Source organism: Lagopus leucura, unplaced genomic scaffold (assembly GCF_019238085.1).
Source record: "Lagopus leucura isolate 7727_CA_CO unplaced genomic scaffold, USGS_WTPT01 Super-Scaffold_73, whole genome shotgun sequence".
In the NCBI taxonomy this organism is placed as follows: Eukaryota; Metazoa; Chordata; class Aves; order Galliformes; family Phasianidae; genus Lagopus; species Lagopus leucura.
This window is the reverse complement of record NW_024962252.1, coordinates 81,357,650-81,383,842: the sequence shown is the minus strand read 5'-3', so window position 1 is coordinate 81,383,842 and position 26,193 is coordinate 81,357,650. Positions and strand designations below refer to the sequence as shown.

The 26,193-nt window shown below is 42.6% G+C and overlaps 1 protein-coding gene and 1 long non-coding RNA gene across 10 annotated transcripts in view; one reads left to right on the top strand and one right to left on the bottom strand.

Annotated features, from left to right (window-relative positions):
* Positions 1 to 18,343, top strand: part of RD3 (RD3 regulator of GUCY2D) — a 48,188-nt gene extending 29,845 nt beyond the window's left edge. For 5 of the 9 annotated variants that reach the window (XM_042880891.1, XM_042880900.1, XM_042880866.1 and 2 more), the window contains exons 2-3: positions 7,785 to 8,110; positions 14,360 to 18,343. In XM_042880891.1, the coding sequence (XP_042736825.1) occupies positions 7,815 to 8,110; positions 14,360 to 14,657 (594 nt within the window). In that variant the 5' untranslated portion in view covers positions 7,785 to 7,814 and the 3' untranslated portion in view covers positions 14,658 to 18,343. The remainder of the gene's footprint in view (positions 1 to 7,784; positions 8,111 to 14,359) is intronic. The other 4 variants (XR_006180828.1, XR_006180827.1, XM_042880929.1 and 1 more) reach the window with 4 other exon arrangements.
* A 5,544-nt stretch (positions 18,344 to 23,887) lies between these two features.
* LOC122185284 lies at positions 23,888 to 26,062 on the bottom strand. Its single transcript, XR_006180831.1, has 2 exons — positions 25,974 to 26,062; positions 23,888 to 24,470 (listed from the first exon to the last, which is right to left on the bottom strand). It is a non-coding gene; the product is annotated as an uncharacterized LOC122185284 (long non-coding RNA).
* Between the last annotated feature and the right edge of the window lie 131 nt (positions 26,063 to 26,193).

Here is a 26,193-nt window from a genome sequence, read left to right as displayed (position 1 = left end):
ATCTTGCCCACCTGTTTTCATAGCACTTGGTCTGGTCTGGGACACAATATATGAATTTAAAAAAAGGCACTCAGTGGATGTGCCGACAAGTACAGTATGCTTTCGGGTCTGAGCTTTGAGCTCTCCTTTGATGTAATTCTATAGCTATATGTGTCTGCAGCGAATAACGCTTGAGAATTCCTCAACTTGTGACACAACTGTCTGTTTAGAATCATGGAATGGCTTGGATTGGAAGAGACCTCAAGGATCATCATGTTCTGACCCCTGCAGGCTGGGTTGTCAACCGCTAGAATGACCACCCAGGGCCCCATTCAACCTGGCCTTGAGCACCTCTAGGGCCAGGACATCCACAACTTATCTGGGCAGCTTTGCCAGTGCTCCACCACTCTCCCTGTGAAAAATTTCCCCATCATCTAATCTAAATCTCTCCTTTAGTTTAAAGCCATTCCCCCTTGTTAAATAACACTGTGTAGTTACAGTAAAAGTAGAATAGAGAATGATGTTCTGAGGATCTCGGAGTTGTAATTCTGAAAACTTTTGGTGTCAGAACAGTGCATCTATGCCTGTTGCTGCTTTATTACAGCATTTTGTGGTTGATGTAATATTAATGACAGGAAAGCTATGTGCCTGTTTTACTTTCTGAACTCTCACTTACATGTCTCATGAGGAGTACTTCATGTCCCTCTGCTCTCACTGGAAACCTGACTTTGTAGTCTGCAGAGATCAAAGTAAGATACGGAATTGAAGGAGTGTTTGATCTATCACAGGAAGATAGCTGTATCTGAGAAAAAAATAGGATTTCTAATAACAGGTTAGGCAAACAGAGCAAATCAGTGTGTGTTTTAACTTCCTAGGTTTAAGTAACAGTTTGGGACAAGTTGTAAGGGACAGTGTTATTGTGATTAGTATTAGAAAACATTGTTTAAAGCATTGAGTGGGAATTTGGCACAAACGTAGCCCAGGTTTATAGCAGATGAAACTCATTTGCTCTGATAAGTCAAACTGTAAAATGCTACTATGCTTTGTAAGCAGATTTGAGTTCCACCCACCCTTTTTCTTCTGCAGATAACAGGAAGATTATCTTCTGTAGAGTCCCTGCCATTAGTGGAGCTTTAGGCTATTGGGCTGTTCCTTTGCTTTTTCTTTAAGATCTGTAGACTGGATTTTCATCTGAAGTTAATCAACACAGCTCTTTTATTTCAGGGAAGTAAATCTGTTTTACATTAGTCCAGCTTTACCGAAGATTATGAAGCTGTACAAGGTTAGATCAGCTACCATTTCTGTGCGTGCTTTCACTAGTGATTGAAAAATACCTTTCTGATTCATACCTGAGCTTGGAGCCTAGTTGATGCTGTATTTTTCTTTCTTCACCCCTCTTGCTATCAAAGTGCAGACATAAAATGCATCAGATACTTGCTTTCTAGAAGATGGAAGCTTTAAAAATGGATTAAAAACTACGTGCAGGGCAGGTGGAAGCAGTGTTTTTAACGTGCTCTCAATTGTAATGAATTTCATTTAAAAAAGGTGTTTTTTTTTTTTTTTTTTTCTTTTGAAAGCTACTAACTCTAGATAATGCAACATAACCATATGTACCATAACCACTGGAGTGTTTTCAGAAGGCCAATCAAGCTTTCTTTTCATGCAGAATTAAGCCTGCATGCAGAATGGCAGCATGTTTTTCGCATACTTTGAGGAGTGCTTGTCATTCAGAAGCAGACTAGGGCAGCAGCAGAACTGCCAGCCTGCAGCAGGCAGTTTAGACTCACAGGCTCGCACTGCTGTGACACTCTTCTTGTTCTTAAACACCTGCAGCCACAAATTATTTCTTTTATAAAAATTATTTCTTTTAATAAGAAATATTTTTAATTTCAAGTCTTGACTTGATCCAGTTATTCAAAATGCCCTGGCACTTGAAACAGGGACACGTCTTTGGGAATATTTTACCCACTGTGAAAATTCTTTGTCCACGAATATCTCATGTCCATCAAAACAGGAGCAGGTGAGCTCATAAGGCAAAGCACACATTCTCTTGCTGTGATCTGTATGCGAGCCCCCAGGTGTCCCCAAGAGTTCGCTCTCTTTATTCTGCAGGTCAGAATGAGGAATGATATTGCATTACGATCATGATATTTGCATTGCTGATAAGTGTCTTGATTGAAAAGCTCTATGTACTGCTTTTTCAGCATTAATTGCCTCATAGCAACTTTGGCAGATAGACGTGGGTTCTCAGTCTCAGCTTATAATAATTTCCACCGAGATTACAATCACACAACAGGTAGCTGTAAACACATACCCTCCCATGGCACTAAACAATAAGAGAGATTCAGCCAGATAGGAAGTGGGGTTCTTTGGGCTTTGCTAAAGTAAAAGTCCCTATGTGTAGAGAATACTGATAAGTAACTCTCCATAAAAGTGATGGAGAAGAGAGGGTGGGGTTTCTTGTCAAAGTTATGGATATATTAATAAAACTGGGAGAGTGTTGGCAGCAGTTTCTTAATTAGAACTTGCTGAGATTCTTTGTTTAGAGCAAAATGGAATCGTCATTTTCACGGGAGAAATAGTGTGGGGTACTTCTGTAGTGCTCAGCCTGCTAATGGTATCTCCTGCAGGTATCGGTAGCTGTATAGCCATGACCATAGATCCTGCCTGGGTGTAGCAGCCAAGAGAGACAGTCATCCAGAGGGCACTGAGCTTCTGACTTCTCTGGATAACGTAATTAAATCTTTACCAAAGAAGCAAATGAAAACTAATTATAGTAATATGCTCAACAGTGTCACATCTCCTGTTTTCCCTGTGGCTGCATTTCTCTTAAGAAGTATGATTATGAACACAGTTTGGAGATGGAGCTTGTCACTCTTCTTTTAGAAATCATTTTTCATGCTTGTTCCTGTCTGATCTGGAATGTGTGGAGCAAGACTGAGTTGGTATCTTACATGAACAAATCCTATCTCTGCTCTCTGACTCTTGCAGCAAGGAGCCACCACCGTTGGGATGGGGGAAGGCGTTTCCCAGCTCCTAAGCACGGTCTGTCAGTGTACAGCCTGGGTGACAGTGGATTTCCTGGGACTATCTATAGCCAGCTGAGTGACAACATTTCCATTGATGCCATTCAATAGTGGATTAGGCTCCTGCTCATCCAGCCCCTCGCATCTTTTCTCCCTCTGCTCTGACACAGCTGTCATACCCCTTTGATTATTGGGAGTCACTAGGTGTTCTTGGTAGTACTTCTGCACTGACAGGCTGCAAAGGAGAGTTATCAACTGAAAACATACCTGTATAGAAAGCAAAGCTCCTTTTTTCATAAATATGCATTTCTCAACCTCTGTCTATTCCTGTCTGAGAGGGTTTTGGAAACTGAAAACCAAGAGAAGGTTCAATGAAAGTGAAATACGCTTCTGAATAAAAAATTTCCTACAAGGCAAACAGGTCCTGCCGATTGACTCATGGCTTACCGGAAAGCAGCCTGATGTAACAGGTCTTAGCAGGTGGTGATCTCACCTGCAAGAGCCTGAAGGAGGCTGATAGCTGCCAGGTTTTATCAACGGCCTCCATCTGGCAGAAGAGTAGCCAGAGATCAAACTATGGAACTATTCTCTTTCACACTAAAAGAGCTAGGAGAATCTGAAATCCTGTTATAGGGAGGTGAGAAACCAAAGAAAGAATGAGGACCCCAATACTTCTGCTGATTCTTTGATATGTTCACTGTAGCAAGAAGAGAAAATTGCATGGGGGAATATGGGAAAAGGTAGAGAAGTGGAAGGGGAGAACTGTAAACTGTAAAAGGAGAGGTATGCAGGAATTGCTGCCTATGTGCAAAACAAAAATGAGATCTGGGGAGGCAGAATGGCTTCTTTAAAGGTAAAAGGAAACTTTTACCTAAAAAAAGTCTCAGAAGTGCTTACTAACCATCAGTAGACATTGAAGAAAACCATCAGAGGCTTTGTTAAAGAAAAGAAAGAGAGGGATTCCAGACTTTGGTGTAATTTAGGGATAACTTATGCTTAAAATTCTGTCAGGTGGTTGGGCTGAATTGTAATTGACAGCATGAGGGAACTGTTTGGCTGGCAGTGGAGTCAGTGAAGCAAAAGCTTTGAAACATGTAACTGCTTTTGGAGTGGAGCTTTTTTAAACTACCCTAAATTCTGCTTGAATAAAGCCTGAGTAGTTCATCAGGTTCCAGGACAGCCTTTTAGAAGGAAGCAGAAAACTGACTGTGCAGCAGGAGGATCTGTATTTAGATGGAGCAGTGTCCCTTTCTTTCTTTTAATAATTCTAACGTGAATGCTTGCAAAGTGTAAATTTGTCCTTTTCCCCAGTAAGGACAGTCTGAAACTTTTGCCATCCTCTAGTTTTCTACATCCTGCCAATGGTCTTTTAAGTCTCTTTAATGGGAAAGCCATGTTGAGTCATTTAATGATTAGCCTGCATGTGAACTTTAAATTGAAAACAGCAGCTACAATTAAGAGAGCCCATGCTGCCTGCTGCAGGCTGCAAAGACCAGTAGTGGAAAGTGTGGAGGCTTGTCAAGCCTGCTAAATAGAGATGGCCAGTTTCCAACTCTCAAAAGGAGGAGGTGATGGATGAGAGATGGGGAAAGAAACAATCTCAGACAAACAAGGCTCCTTTAGAACAGCCAGCACAAGCTGCCACTGTGCACAAAATGCTTGCAAACGATTTTCCTTTGTTGGAGAACTGGCTGTTTCAGTTATGGGTGAGATGCTTTCCTTACTTTGTATTGATCTTAGGTGTAAGTAAATTTTTCAAATAACTTGGGAGAGGTGAATGCAAGACCCATTCAGACCAGAGCTGCTCAACACATGGTCAGAGCCAACACTGTACTCAGACCACTGCCAGAGCAGAGGGGAAAGCACCTCCTCGCATCCCTCCAAAGATGTGAGGAAGGCTGAGACTGCAGCTCATTGCCTGGAGAGGTATTCCAGATGGCACCCTACTGGAAGGTTGGTTCTTGCATACTGGGGTGCTCACAGCCACCTTGGGGTGACTGCTGGCCAGATGCTGCTCTTCCGGTGTAAGAGATGGAGGCAGCTGGGTTGTGGGACTTTCACAACAGTTTGTCAAAGGTCAGAGTGAGGGTGACAGTGTTGCTTCTTCTCTCTGGCTTACAACCAATAGTATCCGTGCTTCTGTGCCACCTCTGTTCTTTTTCAAAAGCAAATCTGTCTGTGATCAGTGCTTTATGAAAGCTATGGAATACTGCAAAGGTAGGGTTCAGCAGGCCTTGCTCAGACAAAATATGCAAGCTACTTTTCTAACTGATTGCCCTCTGAATACTGGGTGATGGAAAACAGGTCTCAAGCGCAACTACTTTGTTTGAGGGAGACCTGTGAGGTGAAACAAAAAGATAAAGGCAGTAGGAATGCTCCAGCACCATATGAAAGCCAGGTAACATAGAACCAATAGCATAGGCTTTCTCTCATCAAGTCCAGGTGCAAGAGAAAATAATAATGGTACAGGTTCTATACCTGTATACCATATATTCTGGTACAGTTAGATACCTGTAAAAGCTGATGATAAATGGCAGTTGTCACATAAGCTGAAAAACAAACCTGAGATTTTATAATAATCTGTTATAACAACTTGTAGTCTGTTCTGCTGCACTTTTTTGTGAACAGAGAGCACGCTTTTGTGACATGTAAGGAGGGATAAAACCAATGAAAAGGCTTTAAGGATCTTCATCCTTAATAATTTGTACTGATGAGTGGAGGTGACCACATAGCAAGATTCAAGCACGTGTTAGGGTGATGAGATGATGGAGCTGAAACTGTCAGCACACCAGTTCCAGACTGGGTTCATTCATGTATGTTGGGCAGTAAGCAGTAGCAGTGCTGATATGAGAGCAGGAGCAGATTGATGGCTGGAGTCACAGGTGCTGAAAGCATAGGAAAGGGCCTCCTGCTCCTCCTCTAGGGCACAGAAATTAGATAGGAGCAGGAGCGCTTCCAGCAAGTGCTGACTAGGAGTGGTATGGTGAAGATAATCACAGCTGCTACTCCAGAGTGAAAAACAGTCGCTATAGTGATCTCTCATGTGTAAGCATTGCAAATTAGTACATACTCTCATGTTTATACAGTCTCACAGGAATATGTGCAGCCTTACACATCTAGGTAGCCACATCTGTGGAAGCTTTCAGCCCTTATATGTCTTCTTTCTGAAGAAGCCTGTAGCTGGCAGTGAGAGGAAAGATACTGGACTAGAGAAACTTGTCCTTTGTTGCATTTTGTGATTTTAATGAAGCCTAAGCATCAGTCTCTGAGATCACTTCAAACTCAGGACATAGTACAGACTGTCCAGGTTTTTGAAGCATTGTTCTTTAATGGTGTGACCTATGGACGTTCTGGAAAGAGAACAAGTCTACATCATAGCAAGCAATAAAGCTGTGGAAGCAGCTCAAGCGGCCTTCACATCCAGTGCAGAGGATGATGGCTTTTTGGCACTGAAAGCAGAATCTCTGAAGGCAGAAGAGCATTGCTCTTCTAGGAAGTCTGAGAACTTGTGTCTAAGCTGTAACGAGAATGCAGGGTAGTCACAAGCTTCTGGTGATTTGCACCGACTGAAGGCCCCAGTGTGGCAGCTTAAAAGCTTATTTTTCTCTTTTATGTCTGTCTTCATGTCTGTTTCTCTTATCAGAAGAAGTTTTCTCAGGCCCTGCAGAATCAGGCTCTTATGTTAACAGCTGACACTCTGTCCTGATTGAGTTGCAGCCAGGAGGGGCCTTTTGGTGATCCAGCTGCAAGCATGATTTGTGCCACCCCTCCTCCCTGTAGGCTAATAGAAAGGAGCAGCAAGGCAAGTATGCTGTGAGAAGAAACAGATGCTGTTTTACTCCTGTTCAGGTCTCTGGTGACTGCTTTGAACTCTGTTTTGTTTGAATACAAATACAATTGTTAATAACTTCACTATCTGAGGATAATGGAACGACTACACAAAAGGGAGTTAATTCCATCTTTCACTGAGCTGATTGGTGCAGCTTGTTTTGCATTCTAAGTGCTGTGTAACTCCCCAGCAGCAGAAACCTCTCACTTAGAAGTAATACCAGTTTAAACCTTGGTATGCTGCCACTTTTCTCTCAGCCCAACCTCAGCTCCTTTACTACTGGTGGTGTGTGCCTAAGGTGTGCTATTCTGGTATAACTGGTAGTTGGACTTCCGCTCGGAGAAGATGGTATAGCCTCTCCCATTGTGTGCAGTGACTCTTGCTAAATAAAATTTAAAGCTCTGTCTGGTCTTGTGATGAATGCAACTGTTGCTTTTGCCAGCAAGAAGTACAGATGAACTCTATCACTTCTGCTATCTGCCTGTGTTACCTTTTCTCTGCTTCCTTTGAGGATCCCCTGTTGGCTAGCACATGGCTCCCATAATGCCTACATACACCTGACTCCTTGTGTTGAGTTTTTGTATGTAGGGTCCCCCTCTCCCATGAGGGTTCATACAGCCAAAGCCTAGTCCCTGTTCTGTGGACAGGAGAATTCTTCCCCTGCCTATCTCAGTGGGAGAAAGATATTCCATAACTTGACTTCAGATGTAAGAATTGTGCCTGTAATTTTAATTATGTGGTGACTGGCAGTTCAGTGCCTCTCTACACAATTTGGTTGCTAAAGGTGAGATTTATTTCTCAAGATGCTCACAATGAGTAGTTCCTCTAAGTGGCTAATCCAGCAGCACTTAAAGCAAACAACAGATTTGAGAGACGTGTGGGGGAGAAAGTTCTTGTCTGAGCTGTGTTGATGATGGCGCTGTTCTTTTTCTCTCCTTCCCTACCCCCAGTTTGCTCCCAGTGAAGACACGCAGGGCACCATGTCACTGGCATCCTGGTTCAGGTGGAATGAGCCCCCAAATCGGATTTCCCAGAGGAACCCCACAGAGATGGTGGTTGAGACGCTAATGATGGAGCTGAGCTGGCAGATCAAGCAGGCAGAGAAGCAGCAGCGGGAGCGGGAGAATGAGTATCGCAAGATCAAGACTGGGGTGGACTACGGCTGGCTGGTCAGCTACTCAAAGCAGAGCTATGATATCAGCCCAGGAGAAAGGCTGCAGCTGGAGGATATGTGTACCAAAATACATCCCTCCTACTGTGGGCCTGTCATACTCAGGTACAGTAAAAGATCTGATGATCCAGACCTTCCCTTTCCCTCTCTCCTCTTTATGGTGTGTGAGGGGGGAGCAAGAGTTGTTAGAACCAACAGAACCAAGACTTGGGCATCCTGTACTGAGGATTTTGTTGTGGCAATGTCTTCATTGCCACAATCAGTGGGAGAAGAAAGGCTGAATGTTTAAAGTCAGATTCATGTGGTATCATTTCCTCTGGAAAGCTACTAAATGCCATTGCTCTCTGAGTGGCTTGAATACTTTATGCTCCTGATCAGCCAGATAAACTTTGTCTTGCCTGATTTTGCTGCAGTTTCAGTATTTCATGGCTTTTGCTTCAGTCGTTAGAATCTTTGAATAAGCAAGGTTTAAAGGGATCACTGGAAGTGCGTGCCTCTCTGAACTGGCCAGCTTCACAGCCAGGTCAGGTTGCTGAGGCCTTATCCTACCCATTGCTGAGCATCTCTGAGGGTGGAGATTCCACAGCCGCTGAACAACATGCTTCAGTATTTATCCACTCTAATTTGAGGCTTCCTTCTTTGATTTAAGCTGGGCAGAAGCTTTACCGAGGCACTTGTCCAAACAGTGTCCAGACTAGCCAAAAGGTGCTATTGTATTTTTCAGTCTGAGTCATATGTTCCCAGAAAAAGGAAGGAGAGCATGCTTGTTTCCTCATATACATACAGGTAGAGCAAGCGTTCGGCTTGAACAGCTAGCTAGTGCTTCTGCCTTCTGTGATGTAGCCTCTTGCACTTGCTGGTGGGCCATCCAAGCAATCCTAGACACTGGATTGCTCATTGCTGGCTGAGCAACCTTTTGTGAGGTTGGCTTTGAACTAGAACCAACCTACCTAACTGTAATGGCATCCAAACTGGAAGGGTAGGAGGTGACTTTTTTCTTTCCCTTTTGAGAGGTTCAGTCTAAATTAAGCCCTCTCACTTAGCACAGTGCAAGTGAGGAGCAATAGCTCTGAAGTCTCACGGAGTCAAAGTAAAGTTGTGAGTTGGGCCTTTATAATCCACCTCCCCCATCTCACCATGTTTTTCACTTGGGATTAGAAGCACAGTCCTGGCACGCCACTTACACTGGGGTGCTGAGCACTCTGCAAGTTTCTCACTGCATGTGCCTTCCCTGTTTTCCCTTCAATCTACAGCTCTGGCACTGCAGCTGTAAGAGGGCTGGAAATCACTGGCCCTCTGACTTACAGCCTTCCTTGCCCAGGGCTGAACCTTGGAAATAAGGGGGTACAGGGCTTTGGCTATCGCAAAGATTGCTGTGGTGGAAGAACCAGAGATTTGGGGTTGCTCAGTAGCAGTGAAAGTTTGCTGGCAACAGACTTGCCTTGTGTTTGTATAACTTTAAACTATGTTGTAAACATCACTGCAAATTCCTTGGGGTTCTGAGTAATTCTCAACATCCCCAGAGCCACTGAGCAAGATCTGTCTGGCAAACGAGTATTTCCATAAAAGCCATTGGAGCTGGGAGGCCTCAAGGTTCTAACTTCAGAGGAGTATTAAGCTGTGACATGCACCATTTGCTTATCATTTATTTTTATTTTTAATTGAGACAGATGATGCAAGATATTTTGTGTGCATTTTTTTCCCCTTGATTTCAGAGTTACTTGTAGAAGTTGCTCAATCTCATTTGGTATTCAGCATGCCTTTAACTGGAGGTAAACATATTCAACAGTGTTGTCAAATTGTATGTGTGCGTCATTGAAAAAATCACCAAACCATCCTTTGAAGAGGCCTATTTTAAGTTACTGTGATAGACTGTCAGAAACTGGATTACGGTACAATTCAAGAAGTGGTGTTTTTTGTTTGTTTCATGCTATGGAGTTTGCATGGGTAGCAAAGCCATGTGGAGGGGAGGAAAAGTTGTCCTTTTCCTTGTGTTGAGTTGTCAGAGATGTCCCTTTGTTCTTCACAGGACTAACTGATTGTCCAAATGGTCTTCTTGTGTGGCTACAGTCACATCTAGTGGGAGGCAGAGTTCTTATCTCTTTGGATGTGGAGGAGATTGGAAAGGAGCATTTCTTAAGATGGAGGGGTTTTTTTGGATTCAGTTTGTCTGTTCTGTAAAAGCGTATTTTAAGTCAGTAGAAGATTTTATTTCAGCCTCTTGACATTTTTTTAAGATTCAAATACACTTGAAATATCATCACTTCTTCCACAGCTGGAGACTCTGATTTACCTCATACAAATAAAGCTTTGCATTCACATGTAACTTTAACTGTAGATTACTGGATTGGAGATGGCTCACACAGCTTAAACCACAAAGCCATCTGAAGGAAGTGACTGATTTTTGCTAAGGCCCTTCGTACCTAGCTGACATGATTAAACAAATTAGCAGAATGGTAGATTTTCACCATCTCTACTCTATTGGTAGCTCTAATCAGAGCTGGTTATGGTCAGTTTCATTTCCTTTGGTTTTGGGAAAAGTGAAACTGTCAGATTCTGTCCAGAGAGAAACAAAAAAAGTATAGTATAGAAAAGCAAAGCTTCATTTTGGTGATCTGAGATCATTAACAGCATAGGCTTAGGACTGTAATTTTCTAAGGATTATCTATAGCAGAAGTTGACTTCAGAGTGAGCTTGAATGTAAGACAAATGACTACAATCAGCAAGGTGTTTGCTTACAATTACGCTCTCAAGTTCGAGGTTGACATGGCTCCAGAGTAGCAGTTAGTGTGAGTGGCATCGTCGTTGGTGAGTCAAGCAACCTTCTCTATCAAAGCTGTTCACAGCTTCACAGCATCACCAGAAATCTTGCCCAACATGAAGGTTCAGGAGTTGGCAGCTGATTATTAGCACTAAGCACCCCATGTTTTCTGTCAATGACTAAATCTACCTAGAACTCCCAGTTCGGGCAGGCACTTGGGAACACGCTTCACTATAAACATATTGTTTAAGTCCACCAACTTCTACTGGCTTTAACAGATCTTTAGAGTTCAGGCTTTATTTGGGAAACCTATTTAACTGAGCACCCACAGAATAAGACTGGCAGGTGGCCAAGCGCAGCCAGTCTTAAAATCAAATGGTTCTGTGAGGAAACAAAAGGTTTGCAACTGAAACAAATTTGTTTGGACTGTGATGAAAGCACAGCCTGGACTACTGAACAGGCTCATGCACATAACGTGCTCTTTAGGCTCCTGTGCTGGTTTAAGGTGACTTCTGTTGATAGTCACGTCTTAAGGTGTTTACATTAAACTCCTGTTGTATATTACAGGTTAGCTACTAGTATTATCATCTTAACTCATTTCACAAATAAGGTAGATAGGTATGCTTTTCAGATGAATAAGGAAACCCTGTTGATGGATTTTTTAGATATCATTGCACAGTTGCTGGGTTTGAAACTATTTCATGCAAAAGTGTAAGGGTGTTAACCCGTGCTAGAAGATAGGTAAGCCTTGTGCAATTTTGTGTGCTTGGTTCTACTGAACGGCTTTGTGTAGAGCTTGTTTCCCAGTAATGGCACGCAGGATATAAGCCCACGTTCTCTGATTCCAGAGGTTTAAACTGGCTTTACGTGTTGTGCAGAGAACAGACTGATCAGCCAGCACTGCAACTGGCTTTCACTGGTAGCTGGGGAGAATGGCTTCAGCTGTGTACAAGTGGCTGCAGTAAACATCACCTGCCTTCCAATACATGGACTCATTTAGCTAGATCTTACCCTGATAAACTGCTCATCCTTTCTTCTGGAAAATGCTTGTGGCACTCGTGCCTTTTGGACTTCATGCAATCAACTCTCCCTTACACAAACATGCTGGTCCTGGAGCTGGGCATTAATAAAGGGACAGGGTTCATCTTACTGTGGAGGGAGAAAAAAGCTCTCCTTTCCCTCTCCATCTGAATGACAGTGGCTTTTCTTTGAGTGACTGGCAGACACTTGGGATTGTTTTCTGTTTGGTTTTTAAACAACCTCAAAAACCTGAGGCAGTTCTAGGGTCTTCTAGGTGCACAACTGCCAATACAAAGAAAAGAAGGTGTACTGGTGGATAGATACAGTATGACAGCATCGCTCTTTAAAATACACATAAAGGTAAAACAGAATGACTCATTCAGTTCACCTTTGCAATAAAAGACCTATGAAGATGCTTTCCCTGGCATAATAATAATGTTGTGAAGACTGAGGTTTCGATGTACTCATCTGTCTAAACTTCTGATTGGGATAAAGAGAAGAGTGTATTTATTGTGAGAACTGGGTTTGTGGATCTTTGATAATGCAAGTAAAGTTCCTTCTCAGAAGGCAGAAAGGCGTGTAGTGACAGGACGAGGGGAAATGGCTTTAAGCTGGAAGAGGGAAGACTTAGACTAGATATCAGAAAGAAATTGCTTACTGTGAGGGTGGTGAGACACTGGAACAGGTTGCCCAGTGAGGCTGTGGATGCCCCCTCCCTGGAAGAAATCAAGTCCAGGCTGGATGGGACTGTAAGAAACCTGGTCTAGAGGAAGGTATCCCTGCCTATAGCAGGGGGGCTGGAACTAGATGATCTTAAAGGTCCCTTCCAACCCAAACCATTCTACGATTGTGTTTGCAATATACAGCAAATCTCTGTTCTCACTGTTTTGTGATAACCCTTAGGGATGCAGGTGATGATGGTTAGGGTGAGAGAGATTAGGAATACATCCTAAGCAATTGCAATAGTTAAGAAACATCTCTGTGACTTTGGTAACTGATCATTTGGTATCCTGAAAGTGAGTGGTAGTTCTGATGATACTGAATTTCCCAAGCACTGTGCAATGCTCACAGTTGTATGTGTAGCTGTCAATACTTGCTCTGAGAGAACAACCACTGAAATATCTGTGTTATAGCATGATGTCAGGAGATGCAGCCAATATCAGACCTCCACAGTAAAAATCAAAAGCATAAACATACAATCTTTCAGTTACACCTTTGGCTTTCCTTCTGCCCTTAATATCTTGAGTGCCATTGGGTACCATTATACACTGAAGTTCTGGAGTACGTTGAATTCTCTGTTACACTCTTACGGATGATCAAAAAAACCCTAGAGGCAGGGTATTAGTCTGTTGACTGCTGTCTTCTTGGGCTTGTTTAAATACATTCCTACTGTTTTCCATCATCACTCAGTTCTGTTAAAGGAAAATATAAAAATGCTTGCAGATATTACATATTTTAACTTGCATTAAGTATAACCACCTGGATTTTAGTAAAGTAATAGTTTAGCTCTATCTGCAGATAAAATCTTTATGTTAAGAACTGAATATTATCAGAAGAGTAGCCATGTTATCTTCTGTCATAAACATGTGCTCTTACAGAAGAACTAGAATATCTATGCAACCAGTGTGAGAGCCATAGGAGTGGCTCATGAGCTGTCCAGAATGGGGACCAGTCACTCAACCAGATGTCCAGAAAGTACGTTCTCTTCTTGCTCCAGCCAGGATCTGATTCAGTGGCTTCACAAAATTGCCCTGCTCTGCATCTCATCTTCCCCACCTGCAAAAGAAACAGTGATAATTCTTCACTTCCCTCATACTAAGCTAGCTTAGTAAATGTCAAGAAATCATTCTGAGCTCTTTGCTGAGAAGACAGCGGAGCATTTCAGAGTTGTTTAATTAGGTACAGTGCTTCCAATTAGGTATTGTGCTTCCAATCAAGATGTTATCAGCTGAGCCACTGTTATGTTACAGAAATCCATTGGAACTTAAATATTAAGAAAAGATTGAACGTGTAACAGAGTTTTACTGGGTAAGAGTTTGTCTAGTGGCCACTAGGTCATGTTGTGGAAAAAAGAGAGTTTGAAAAATGAGGAATCCGGTGGGACCTCTTCTGTGATACATTCTCAGCTTCTGGTAAGCAGCAGTTTAGAGATTACTTGAGCAAGTATTTGCACGTGGACAATCACAGTTAATCAGCAGTGATGAGGATATTTTCCACAAACTTGTCTGAGCATGTTGTTAAGCTACTGATAGCACTGAGTTCTGACTTAATATGCGTTACGTGAAAAGAGCACTTCCTTCTGTTTCCAAGATGCCACGCTCTAGCTTTGTTTGGTGCTCCCTATTATTTCTTGTGCTTGTGAGAAATAGTGATTCATTGCTTCCTTACATTCTCTGGCTTTCTGGATTTTAGAGACCTTGAGCATATCTTCATAGCTCCTCTCTGTTACTGTTCCCTTCAATGCAGGGAGTCCCATTTTGTAAGAGCGCAAGTTCCAAACTTAGCCCTGTGACTTGGCACCAATCACTCATTTGATGTTTTTAATCAAAGCTGTGCCTTGACTGTGCTTTCAGATTCCGGCAACTCGTTGCTGAATACGAACCAGAAGTGCAGGAAGTATCTCGACTCTTCCGCTCTGTTCTGCAGGAAGCTGTTGAGAAGATCAAAGAGGAGGAAGACGCCAAGAAGCTCGCCAAGCAATGGAACACAAAGAACAAAACCAGCCTCTCCTTAACAACGTTTAAGTCCCGGTCCAAGATTTCCCCATTCATCAGTGACATCAAGACCATCTCTGAGGATGTAGAGCGGGGCACCCAGCCCACCAGGAGGGTTTGGAGCATGCCAGAATTCCGGAATGCCAAGGATTACTGACTCTGTACTGAACAAGGTTTTTAAACAGTGATCTCTCCAAATCCCAGTTAACCCTTTTTTTTAGCTCTACCATTTCTTCTTCGTTCCAGCTTTCTCTTACCGTCTGCCTCTCTCAGAAGCTGTGTCCATAGTAACTGCTGCTGATGCCCATGATATGTGACAATTTATTACCACACATGCTAGCTTTTCCTTTAATTTAGAAGTAATCAGCAACTTTAAGGGCAAGGCTCACTTACTATCCTATTTTTTATTACCTTTTTTTTTTTTTCTTTCCTGGTGGAAAATGAATTAATTTTGTGATCTCTCTCTTCTTCTCCCTTTTCCCTCAGCCTGGATGAAGTTACCTTCTAAAGCTATTGGCCCAAGCTAGTGAGAGCTGCTGCCTGAATGCAAGAAGTTCCATTTGCATGAGAAAGGCTTTCAGGATCAGGCCTGTGAGTTAGGGCTAGTCAGAACTGAACTTCTTTTTTCAACTAACAACCTTCCTCAGTGCTGCAGGAGATGCAGGTAAACCCAGCGCTGCTCTTGAGTAGCAATCCAGCTCAAGCAAAGCAGACTCAAACTTTCTGAGGTGGAAGACTAACATAATTCCACAGCATGCTCAGGTTTCTTGGGTATTTTCTCTCTTATGCAGGCAGAACCCCTGAACCTTGTGCTTGCAGAGCAGATAGAAATGTAACACTGTTGTGGGTGGATACATCAGTTCTGTGTCAAAAGCTCTTCTTGGTCCTGTGTTCTGTGTTACTGAGGTAAGTGCTACATCCTGTATCCCAGTAATAATTCACTAAATGACTAATTCACTACATGACTAAGTCTGAAAGAGTACTGAAGAATAGTATCAGCGAAGGGTGAAGGGAATCAGCATTCATCTACAGCACTCTGTACAGCTCAGAATTGAGTCTGTTTCAATAAGCTGCTGTTGTGAATGGCTGAAGGGCTCTGGTAGATGAAGGTCCATTCCCTCACTCTTCTCTCACGAGTGCTCAGAGGAGAGCTTTCCAGTATTGCAGGATGCTGGCCAGCGAGTCAACACTGTTACAGAAGAATCTTTAATGAAAACTGAATTGCCTCTAGGCCAGCATGGTTCTGCTGAGACCTTGAGTAAACAAGAAAACACCAGGGAGGAAAAGCATCCACAGGGAAACCTCTCATCAGGAAAAGAAAGAGAACATCGTGCTGTAAAAATCATCGTTCCTGTAGAGAGAAGCCAAGGACTAGGAAAAATTCTGGGATCTCCCCCTATGACTGGCTTTTGGGAATCATCTCCACTGTGATGCAGCCTCCTGGAGAACGCTGCATAGCTTTGTTGTTCTTTTGCCTGTTTCCAACTCTTTTCCCCAGGGATTTTTGCAACAGCATGTGAGTACTACAGCCAAAACAAAATCCTTTGAAGCTATGCCAACCCTGGGAACAATTCCAGCACATGAAATTTATCCTAGAGTAGAAATGTGCAGTTTCTTCCAGAGTTGGGGGATCACAGCATAAAAACAAAGATCAAGATCAAATCCTTAACAGTTCTCTAAGACTGTGGAATTGTGGCTCTTTCTCACTTTCCTCTGGGCTAGCTAAGACTAAACACAAGGCTGTAGCATCTAGCCCCTTCGTAAACACTGCTGCAGAAAATCACTTTTAATTAAAAAAAAATATCTCAGGGCTTCCAAATACACCACTCAGTTTAGGACTGGCTACTTCAGCTCCAGGTCAACAGGGGAGAGGTTCAAGCCTTCTGACAATCAACTTGGTGTTTTTTGGCTCTGTGTCCTTGTGAAGTGGTGTGACTGTGTGTATGCAGTACAATAAAAGCTTGACATACTTAGCATAGGCTTAAGTATCTAGAAGTTTTGTGATCCTAGCAAGATGCTACCATCTAAAAAAAACCACTGTTTTGAAAAAAGTTAACCATTTCTTAAATATATTTGCAAGCCACTATACTTGCTGGACTGACGGCTGAAATGGTCATGAATTTCCTGCTACAATGCTGTAATCAATTTTTTGTACTCAAGTTTTATTTTAATGCCCTTGGTACTGACTGTTTTGATGCAATATTTGATAGTCTGCAGGGAGAGAAGGGACAGTCTGATACTGACATAAAAACTCTTTGCTACAGTACAGTGTCAGCAATGTGCTCACTCTAGCCAAAGGAGAATCTGGAGCAACTAACTTCCCTGCACCAATATACAAAGCCAATGAAATCACCTGAAGAGTGTTTGCAATATCATCACAGCATGCTGTGATCATACTGTATCCTTCATTAATAACCTCCAGCTAGCAGATACCGTTCTTGTTTTGCAGTCAGCAGAGGGAGACAAATCTGACCTTTGGTCAAAGCCATATACAGATGAGGGCCAGGCTGTGATGGCACCTGTGACAGCTGTCAAGCTTCACTTTACCTGCCATCTCTAATTCCACAATAAAATGTAATCCAAACTTTCAAATAGTACCACTTTCTCCCTGTACCTCTTCTGCAAGTTACACTGGGCTCACAGAACCATCTGATGAAGAAGAGGATATTCAGGTACCAATCTGGCCATCCAGTACTCTGGAAGGTGTAAAACAAGCACTATGCTTGCCTGTAGCCAGCTGACTGCAATTTTTTGCACAGTGTATGCACCAGCAGGTAGTGAAGCAGAGCTGGGGAGGTGCTTAGGATATTCAGTTGTTGCACTATGCTTGTAACACTTGTTTTTCTTAGGAACTGTAGACTGAACTAAATCATTCTTTGGTCACTGTGTGCAGCAACAAGTAACTACTCATTTTTGCTTTATTCTAATTCCATGTTTTGAGTGACTGAATTAGAATTTCAGATTAAATCAGGAGTGTGCAACTCCTGGTTGTCCCCTACCTACTGAGCTATGGTTCACATACCTGAGCAGGGGCAAACTAGATTGCTTTTGGATTAAGCTAACCTAAATGATCTGTTGCAGCTGACTCTCAGGTTCGCATACCTTGAAACAGGACTAAGAAAACCTCCTAACACTTGTACAGTGTGAACATTAACCCCTTACTGACAAGTGTACCGCTCTACAGCTCTGCTTCTCCTGGAGCGCATTGCCTACTAGTGTAGAAAAGCATTCCTACACAACTTAGATGAGACTGTACTGTCTTAGCCACTCTAGGGAGAGTCCAGTGATTTAATTCCTAAAGAAAAACGAGAAGTGAAATAGCAGCACAATGCCAGTAACAAACAACTAAGTAAACTGAACAAGAATAATTCCAAATCCTCATTCTTTCAAAACTGAACAAAGACTTTGGTGTCAGCCTAGAGCATCACTGTTGCCCAATCAGTGGTAGTGTTACGCTGTCCAAAGGACATTGTTACACCCAGGAAAAAGCAATCAGAGACTTTTATCACACATGCCAACACATAATGGCAACACCACTACAGCAGCTCAGGTGCACAGCTCGGCTTCAAGAGGCTGAAACACTTTTCAGAGCCCCTACTCATCTAAGAGAGAAAATGCAGCTCTGCTCCTACAGCCTAGACTGGCTCACAGGCTGTGGTGGCCAGCAAAAATGTGCAGGAGGAAACTCTTCAGCTCTATCAGCATATAGCTCAGACAGCTGTCACACCTTGCAGAACTGGAGTATGCTTCACAGGAAATACCTGTCTACTGAGATTGCACTGTTTATGTATTTCATCATGGAACCTTAGAAAATTAAAGCAAAGCTATGAACTATAAAACAAATTTTTGTAATTGTTGTCATTAATTAAAGAAGCAATCTGTCCACATCTAGCCAAACACAAGCCATTCTAGTTCTCCACTGCACACTGTGCACGCATCAAAGGAGGAAGGCAAGAATGATAGACACCAAGGCTAAACAAAAAAACATCCTCTCTCTACAAGGTGCAAAAGCAGCCACTTGCTTTCCGCCTTGCTACCTCTTCAAACAGATCCCAAGATGTAAGGTGATAAATAGCTAGGATTAAACAACTGCAGAAGTCTGAAGTTCTCTGAAGCTAAGTGCTTCACACATACAACCTCGACTTTAAATCTTCATCAGTGTGCTTCCAAGCACGTCTTACATTGATCAGTATTACCACAAAATGAGGAAAACAACGTAATAAATGTTCTGTCACCAGATACTTGTGAGTCAAGTCACTCCTATCAATTCTAGATACTGGAACCCTTTAATATTAGTATGCAGCCCCAGATGGCTCAGGGCTCCCTGCACTAAGCATTCACATGGAAAGCACGCAAGAGTTAAACAAGAGGAAGCTTTTTTTTTTTTCCCAACACAAAGTCTCATTGAAGTGTGGACTGCATTGCTCAGTAAATTGCAGAGATCAGACAGAAGAGTGTTTCCAAAAGGGAGCTCCAGGAATAAACTGAAGTAAGTGGTCGAGATACAGACTACAGCAGAAGGCTTAAGCCATTCCTTCCCAGAAGCTGTGCAGAGAAACACACTAGGGGACAAACATGTCTCTGTCTTGTTGCTTACACTTTTTCCCCAGAACACTTCTACAGGCCATTCCAGTATTCCTGTGTTAACTTCACCGCTCAGACGGGAGGACAAGCTACGTGGTGCATGCTAATTTTGCTAAAAAATCATTCTGGGAAGCACAGGACTGTGCGAGTCAGCACCTTTTTTTGTTGTGCCCTGCAACAGAGAAAGAACTCTAAGCTTCAGTGAGTTCCACCCACCTGTGCCAGGCACAGACACAACAGTCTGGGAGCCTGCCTCTAGCTGGTACTGCTGTCCTCTCTGCATAAGGGGCCTCTTGTTCCCTCTGTATGATCAGGCAAGCTGTGTTTCAAGCCAGCTCACATCAGGAAGACACAGTACTGACCCCAAGAGGTGGACTGCAGGGCCAAGTCTCCCATGATTGGCATGTGGTCTTCTGTGCAGTTGCTGTGTAAAGATACTCTCAATCTTTGTAGGAAGAGATCTCAATAAACATGACAGATAGGCAAAGAGAAAACCTACAAGAAGAACAGTGAAACATGTGGTGGTTCATGAACATCTGTGTACAGCATACTTCATAAAATTCCTGGAGTCCTGACTGGATAAGCAGATTACAGCTTGTCAGCTGTTATGCTTACAATTACACGTTGCCTCCACCAAGTAAATCTAACCTTCCCCATTGGATGATACAGCAGGAGAAAGAGAAATGCATTTTCTAAATGCCAGTATCCACTCAGAATGTAAATATTGTTATTACTATTTAGTAATTATAATGCTATATTCTCAGAGGCTTCTGATGAGTCAGAGTCCATGTACAGTACCTCTTCCAGTCTTATCATCAGCAGTATCAGATTGCCTAAAGCAGCAGAACACATGTAGTTTAGTCTGAAGACAGGTTAAATAACAGATGTAGAACAAAACAGTGCCAGAGAAATACCCCTCTTTCCTTTTTGGTGTTATTCTGACACTGGAAGCCTAAAATTATTTAGCAGGTGAAGAATACAGTATTGTATCTACAGAACTCAGCAGTTCCTGTAAGGATGGTGCAAGAGCACCCAACCCTTCCAGGATGGTGCAAGAGCACCCAACCCTTCCAGGTTCCTCCTGGCTCTCAGCAACTCACTCCCATGGTATACAGCTACTCAGAAGTTCCAACCTTTCTCCTGCCTTCTGTATAGGAGAAGAAGCAGGACAGACTGTGGTATGTTCAAAGCACAGCCAAGAGGAGGAAACGGAGAAAGACTGGATTACATTCATAGGACAGCAGTAACAAACATGCACCATAAGCAATACATCTCTCCAGGCTAATTAGAGGGTTCAGAATTATTGGGAAGCCAAAGTCCGAAAGGAGAAAAACAAAGAAAACCCTGTATGAGGCAGTGCAGATGGACAGCAGTGCCACCTGCTGGCACATTCTAAGCAGTGATTAACAGGAAAAGTGCAGGAACTTTCTAACCCTGCCTTTCCCAACAAATACTGCTTCCTCACACATATGCTGCCTTTCTTTCATATCACCGTCATGCAGAGAACAGCACATGAACAAAACACAAATACAACTACGTGAACACCTGAATGGAAAACAGCACCAGCAGTTGGCATGCTGGTACCAGTTGTCTTCTTAATGCTCTGTACCTCTGCCACCGACATACATTTATCAGCATGGATATTAGCAGTTCGTCACATTGCTTACGAAGTCTCAAAGCATGCTTCCTCAGAGCCACCAGCACTGCATCCTGCTCTCCTTGCAGAAAACACTAGATGTTTCCTATTCCTTGTGAATCACACCTTAAGGCCAAAAATGAGCAGGCAGAAAAAGATTACTGCTCTCCAGAGCCAAATAAATCATGGTCTCTGTACTGGACAATAATTTTGGTGAGTTGTTTCGTCCAGAGATGGAGATGGAAGGCTGGGCTGGGTGTCTGCTGATAATTCTAAACAGCAGCTCTTAGAAGGACTCACCCCCTACAGCTTCAGATGTAAGCAAATAACTGGCCTTGGGGATGTCCTGGTGTGCCCACAACCTCAAAGCCCTCAGAAGAACCAAAAAACCTGCCACAAAAACCCAGCCATTTCACAGAGTGCCCAAAAGAGAGCTGGACTCAAGAGCTGAGCAACAGTTTTGGAAACCTGTTTCTAAACAATCACAGCAAAGCCCTGCAGGACTGACATGTCCAGCAAGCTGTTTCAGAGCTCCACCCAGCGGTCACCAGGTGGCTCAGGCAGCCCTCGACTGACCCTAGGTCAAGTTACTTCAGCCTCTCTGACTTTTGGCTTTTGCCTGCGTGTACAGCTGTCCTAGCTGCAGAGGGAGATGTTCCGAGATGTCTGGGAAGCCCGTATAATCCTGCAGCACAAAACATCCAAGTACATCAAAATGGCACAAGTTGCTTAAGTTGAACCATACTCAGCACTGAAGAGATCAAAACTGCATGCCCTCACTGCACTGCAGGTTGATATACCCTGGATTAACACAGCAAGTGCTTCCATGCCTAACTGCTATTTCTGACTGATTTGTCACTTTAATCTCAGTACTTTTTTGCACAAAGGAGTCAAGTTCGGGCAAATCATAACAGCAAGTGACAAAGGACTACACTGCTTATGAGAACTGGCTGAATCACTTAATTACTTGTATCAAGTAATTATTCTTTCACGTTTGGATCCCTCGAGAAACTTAAGAAACTGCTTCATCCTCTCCCAAAACCTTTTGAGTCTACTACCAACTGTGCTTATTGGGGAGGGATCTTTAGAAATGTCACCTTTCCTGTTTGCTCACATTTGCTCACTAGATGTAGGAAGCTCCAAATGAGCTTCCATTCACGGAACAGACAAAAGCCACACAGCATTCTACACCTGCGCACACAAGTGGTAGTAGTAGTGGTGAGGTGGAAAGAGCTTGAAGAGCAAGGGGAAGAAGACTCAAGGGACCAAATCTTACAAATTCTGCTGCTAGTGGCACATTTGGTGAGAATACTTGAAAAGCAAGATACTGGCAAGGAGGAGGGGCACGGCAGCAGCAGTTCAGAGAATGTATCTTCTAACAGTCTACCCCAACAGTGACTTCTATTTCAGAATTTCAGACAGAGGATGTGATAGGGACCACTCTCACACACACAAAATGTATGCTTCACATCTGAAAGACTCCTATTATTTAACCTTTCAGCTAGAATCTCCACTTGTCCAGCCAGGTAAGCCCCAGAATCCCCTCGTCACTTTATCTCTGCCTGCACTCTATGATTTCTGACACCAGCAGTCTCCCTCCATCCCTATCTCATGCATTCTCATTATTCCACACTTCATCTTTCTCTACAATAAGCACTTTTTGGAGACCTGGTAGCAAGGCTGTCTATCAGGCTGACATTCCATGCTGCTACAGAGTTTCCACGCAAATTTCTAGATCAGCATCTGTTACCTTACTATGATAACCTTCACATGCAGTTCTGTCTCTGGTTAAGCTGGCATAACAGAAATTTGAAGCAGCATTAAGAAGTTATGCTTTAGTTAAAAGATGAACAACAATAAAATTCTTCATGGGGCTGCACGGCACTACAATGACTCTGCCTGCAGAGGTCTAATGCTTACTGGTGTGACTGGAATCTGTTGGTCAGCTCCCAAGAGCAGCCTCAAAAACACTCAGTTCCACCAAGCTGCATGCAGAGCAGATGCACATGATTGTAATGACACTTAAATAAGTATTTAATAAATAATACAATGTATGGAATGACAAGGATACCTTATCGGTGTGTTTGGAATTAACCTCCCCAAGAGAAGTCAAAAGATAAAAGCTGCTTATCTGGGCATGACACTTGGCATCTCTAGATAGAAATATAGATAGTAGTAGTATGAATCATAAAGAATAATCCCCATGAAGTAAAGGAGTTGGATTCTTTTGTTTTTCCCTACTTATGTTTCAGAACACTGCTTTGAAAAATACTTCCACAACAATGTTAAAAGTCAAGGAAACTCCATTTGTTACTCCTGTGTTTTCATGTTTTATGTTCAGAAGAATAAAATAACCCAGCTTCTCTGAATCAAGGACTCAATCTCTAAAGAGTTAAATCTCTGCAACAACTGCAAAATGTTCCACAACAACAACAAAGCTGCAGAAAAAAAAACAGGATTCCAGCACCTCCAGAGGATTTCACATCAAATTTAAAAACTTCACCTTGAACAATAATACAAAGTCTTCAGATTTCCTTAAACACCATGCTAGGCACAGACTCAAAGAGCTTTCCACTTGTTTGCTCTGCAATGAACTCCTCATGCTCTGACCACCTGATATCCTTGTCAAAGGCAACCACACTGAGGCCTTTTTTAGGCACACCTCTCAGTGGCTCCTGAGGAGCATCTGGCACATGAGTGATTCACAAGGAATTCCAACGTCAGAGTTCTTCTGTACCCAGGGGCCTGCTGCCAGGGCTCTAGGAAGGAGTGAGCAGCAGGCTTTGAGCAGTCTGCTGAGGCCAAAACACACGCACGCACACACACACGCACCTGGACATCTCTGTCACTGTCACTGCCTGCCTCAGAACCATTCCAATGGCTCTTTCTCTCAGATGCATGCTATGTGAAGATTTGACAAACAGCTCACAGGGTCAGAAAGGCAGGCCAGATCTTCAGGCTTCTTAGCTCTAGGAACTGCAACTTGAGATATGGGAGTAAATTAGTGAGCGTGTGCTGCCTGTGAGCAGCTGATCCAGATAAAAAGAACCAAAGACTTTCCCTCTTCAGTTTTGGAATAAAAATTATCCAGCTCCAGAATATTTAGTGTTGATACTTCTAGTGACAAAGAGTAATAAAACCATCCAGAGAAATACCACACCTCACACTCTGAAATAAAATAATATATTAATGAATGAGCTGTCAAAAAAGCGTTTATGTAAAAGGATGTTCTATTTACAAAGGTCAACCTGCTCTTTAGGACGAGTAAAACCACTACTGGAAAAAATATACACATAGAAATGCCTCATCTTTCAACAGACAGTTACAAATAATCCGCTTTGTTTAAGCTACTGGAAACTTTAAGACATTTGAAATTAAAAGCGTGTTCTGCATGCAGTTAGGATAGAATTGGACCTCAGTGTGTCAATACATGTCATTGCCAATGACACACTCTTAGGATCTTCTAAAACACCACAGCCTGGCTGTTACCTTAGCATCTCAAAAGGACATAGATCTTCATTAACAAGTTATCGTTTGATCTTCATTTTGCCATTAAAAAAAGGATATCCTGATTGTCTCAGCAGGAGTCTGGTCTTGTCAAACTCGGCATCCTTTTCCCTGAGTTTTCTTTAGCTTTTTTGCTAGGCATGATCATCACCAGCTTGGCGTATTTACAAGTCCTTGGTCACACTCTTCCCATTATAAGGCAGAGTTCAGAAATTCAAGCAGCTCTGCACGGTTCCGGTCTCTCTGTGGAGCAGAAAAGCAGAGGCAATAGTTCAACAGACCTGTGCTTGGTGGACCAAGGCTATACAACTGTTTTCTGTGGGGCCTTGGCACACGGGCACGCTGCACAACAAACGTTATGGTATTTGGTGACAAACACCCTGGCTATGCAACAGTGAGGCTGCTGGGAGGACCCCAGGCAACTGAGCATTACTGGCTGCCAGACAGCTGAGAGTGCCTGGGAGAAGTGCAAGCAGTGAGTACCCAGAAGAGATGCCAGAGGAGACAAGCTGTCTCTGCTGTTATTTCATGGTGTATTTTCTAAGTGGCTCCCTGTGGAGGCTGCACTGGGTTGTCAGCATGTAGCTCACACAGCCTAGTGTCAGGGGGGAATTCACAAGCAGAACAGATGCAGTCTTCTGGCGTCTGAAGCAACACCAGCCGTACACACAGGAAGTCTTTTGCTCTGGGAAGTATTGTTTTTTCTATGCATAAGCAGCAGCTTGTAGCAATACAGAAAGGGAAACGTGGATTTAGGTACACTCTTTACATAAGAGACAGCCCAAATAATCAAAACAGTTGCTTTTCAATTTTTTTTTTTTCATCTTTAAAAACACAATTTATGAAGCAATCACTGAATATTAAAATATTGTGAGTAAGAGATATTGTTCAGTTCAGTGTGTTCATCACTGAAACCGCCAATCAAAAAAGCAAACATCAAATATTTGCCATCACATGTTGCAGCAAGCAGGTTACTGGGATAAGGACAGCAAGGAATCTTATTGCCACATGAAGAAGATAATGTATTTTTGATGAAATTGAATTTGGAATGCTTAGGTTTATTTTGGTAGCTATAGAACAAACTGCCATGGCTAAGTGAGAATCCACCAATCTGGATACTTCAGCAAAATGCCACTTTTTAACAAACATAGAAGTCCTCTTGCAGACTTCTATGAAGTGTGGACACTACTGAAAAGAGAGAACATACTTGAGTGCTGAGTGTCAGCATCCATAGCAAGCGAACAACAAAATGCTCTCTATCTATTCTTGATATCCAGTTCTTTTGGTATCTCAGTGAAAAACATTTGACTACTTTGGCAGAATGCATCAACGTGATCCTATTATCTTTTTTCCTTCTTCTCAGTATAATGGCTAGTCTCATGCTTGTCAGAAAGCAGAGTAAGGCATCAATTACCACAAGTGACTGGAAAAAGCTGAGGACAATTAAAAAGAATGCAAGCTCAACAAACAGGAAAAGTCACAAACCAGCTCAACCTTACGGGCCGAAATTCTGAGAACTGCATCAGCATCCTTCGGTTTATCTATTCATGCCTGAATATTCCAAGACTGCTCATTTAACAAAGCCTGCCCAGAGAATGAATTTAAATTTCTCAGATGGCATTCATAGCCACATTAAAATCTTCATTCAATTTATAACTTGTAAGATCTACTCTTCTACTAAGTACCGCTATGAAGAAAATTAAAGATGGTATTTTCCATTAAGGACGCACAGACTTTTAATCTTACCTCTTTATCCTGCTTAGTCTTCTTTATTTTCATCTTAATTTTCTTTCCAGTTATCATGCTGTAGTTTTCATTCTTCTTTTTGTTTTTGAAGAACTAAAATAAGACCACACATGAGGAAAAAACCTCCTGTAATTTTGCTTCACATTACAAATACTTATGAATCTTGAAGAAAATTATAATCTCTCATACTTCCTAGATGTCTAAAAAATAAAGGTAAGTT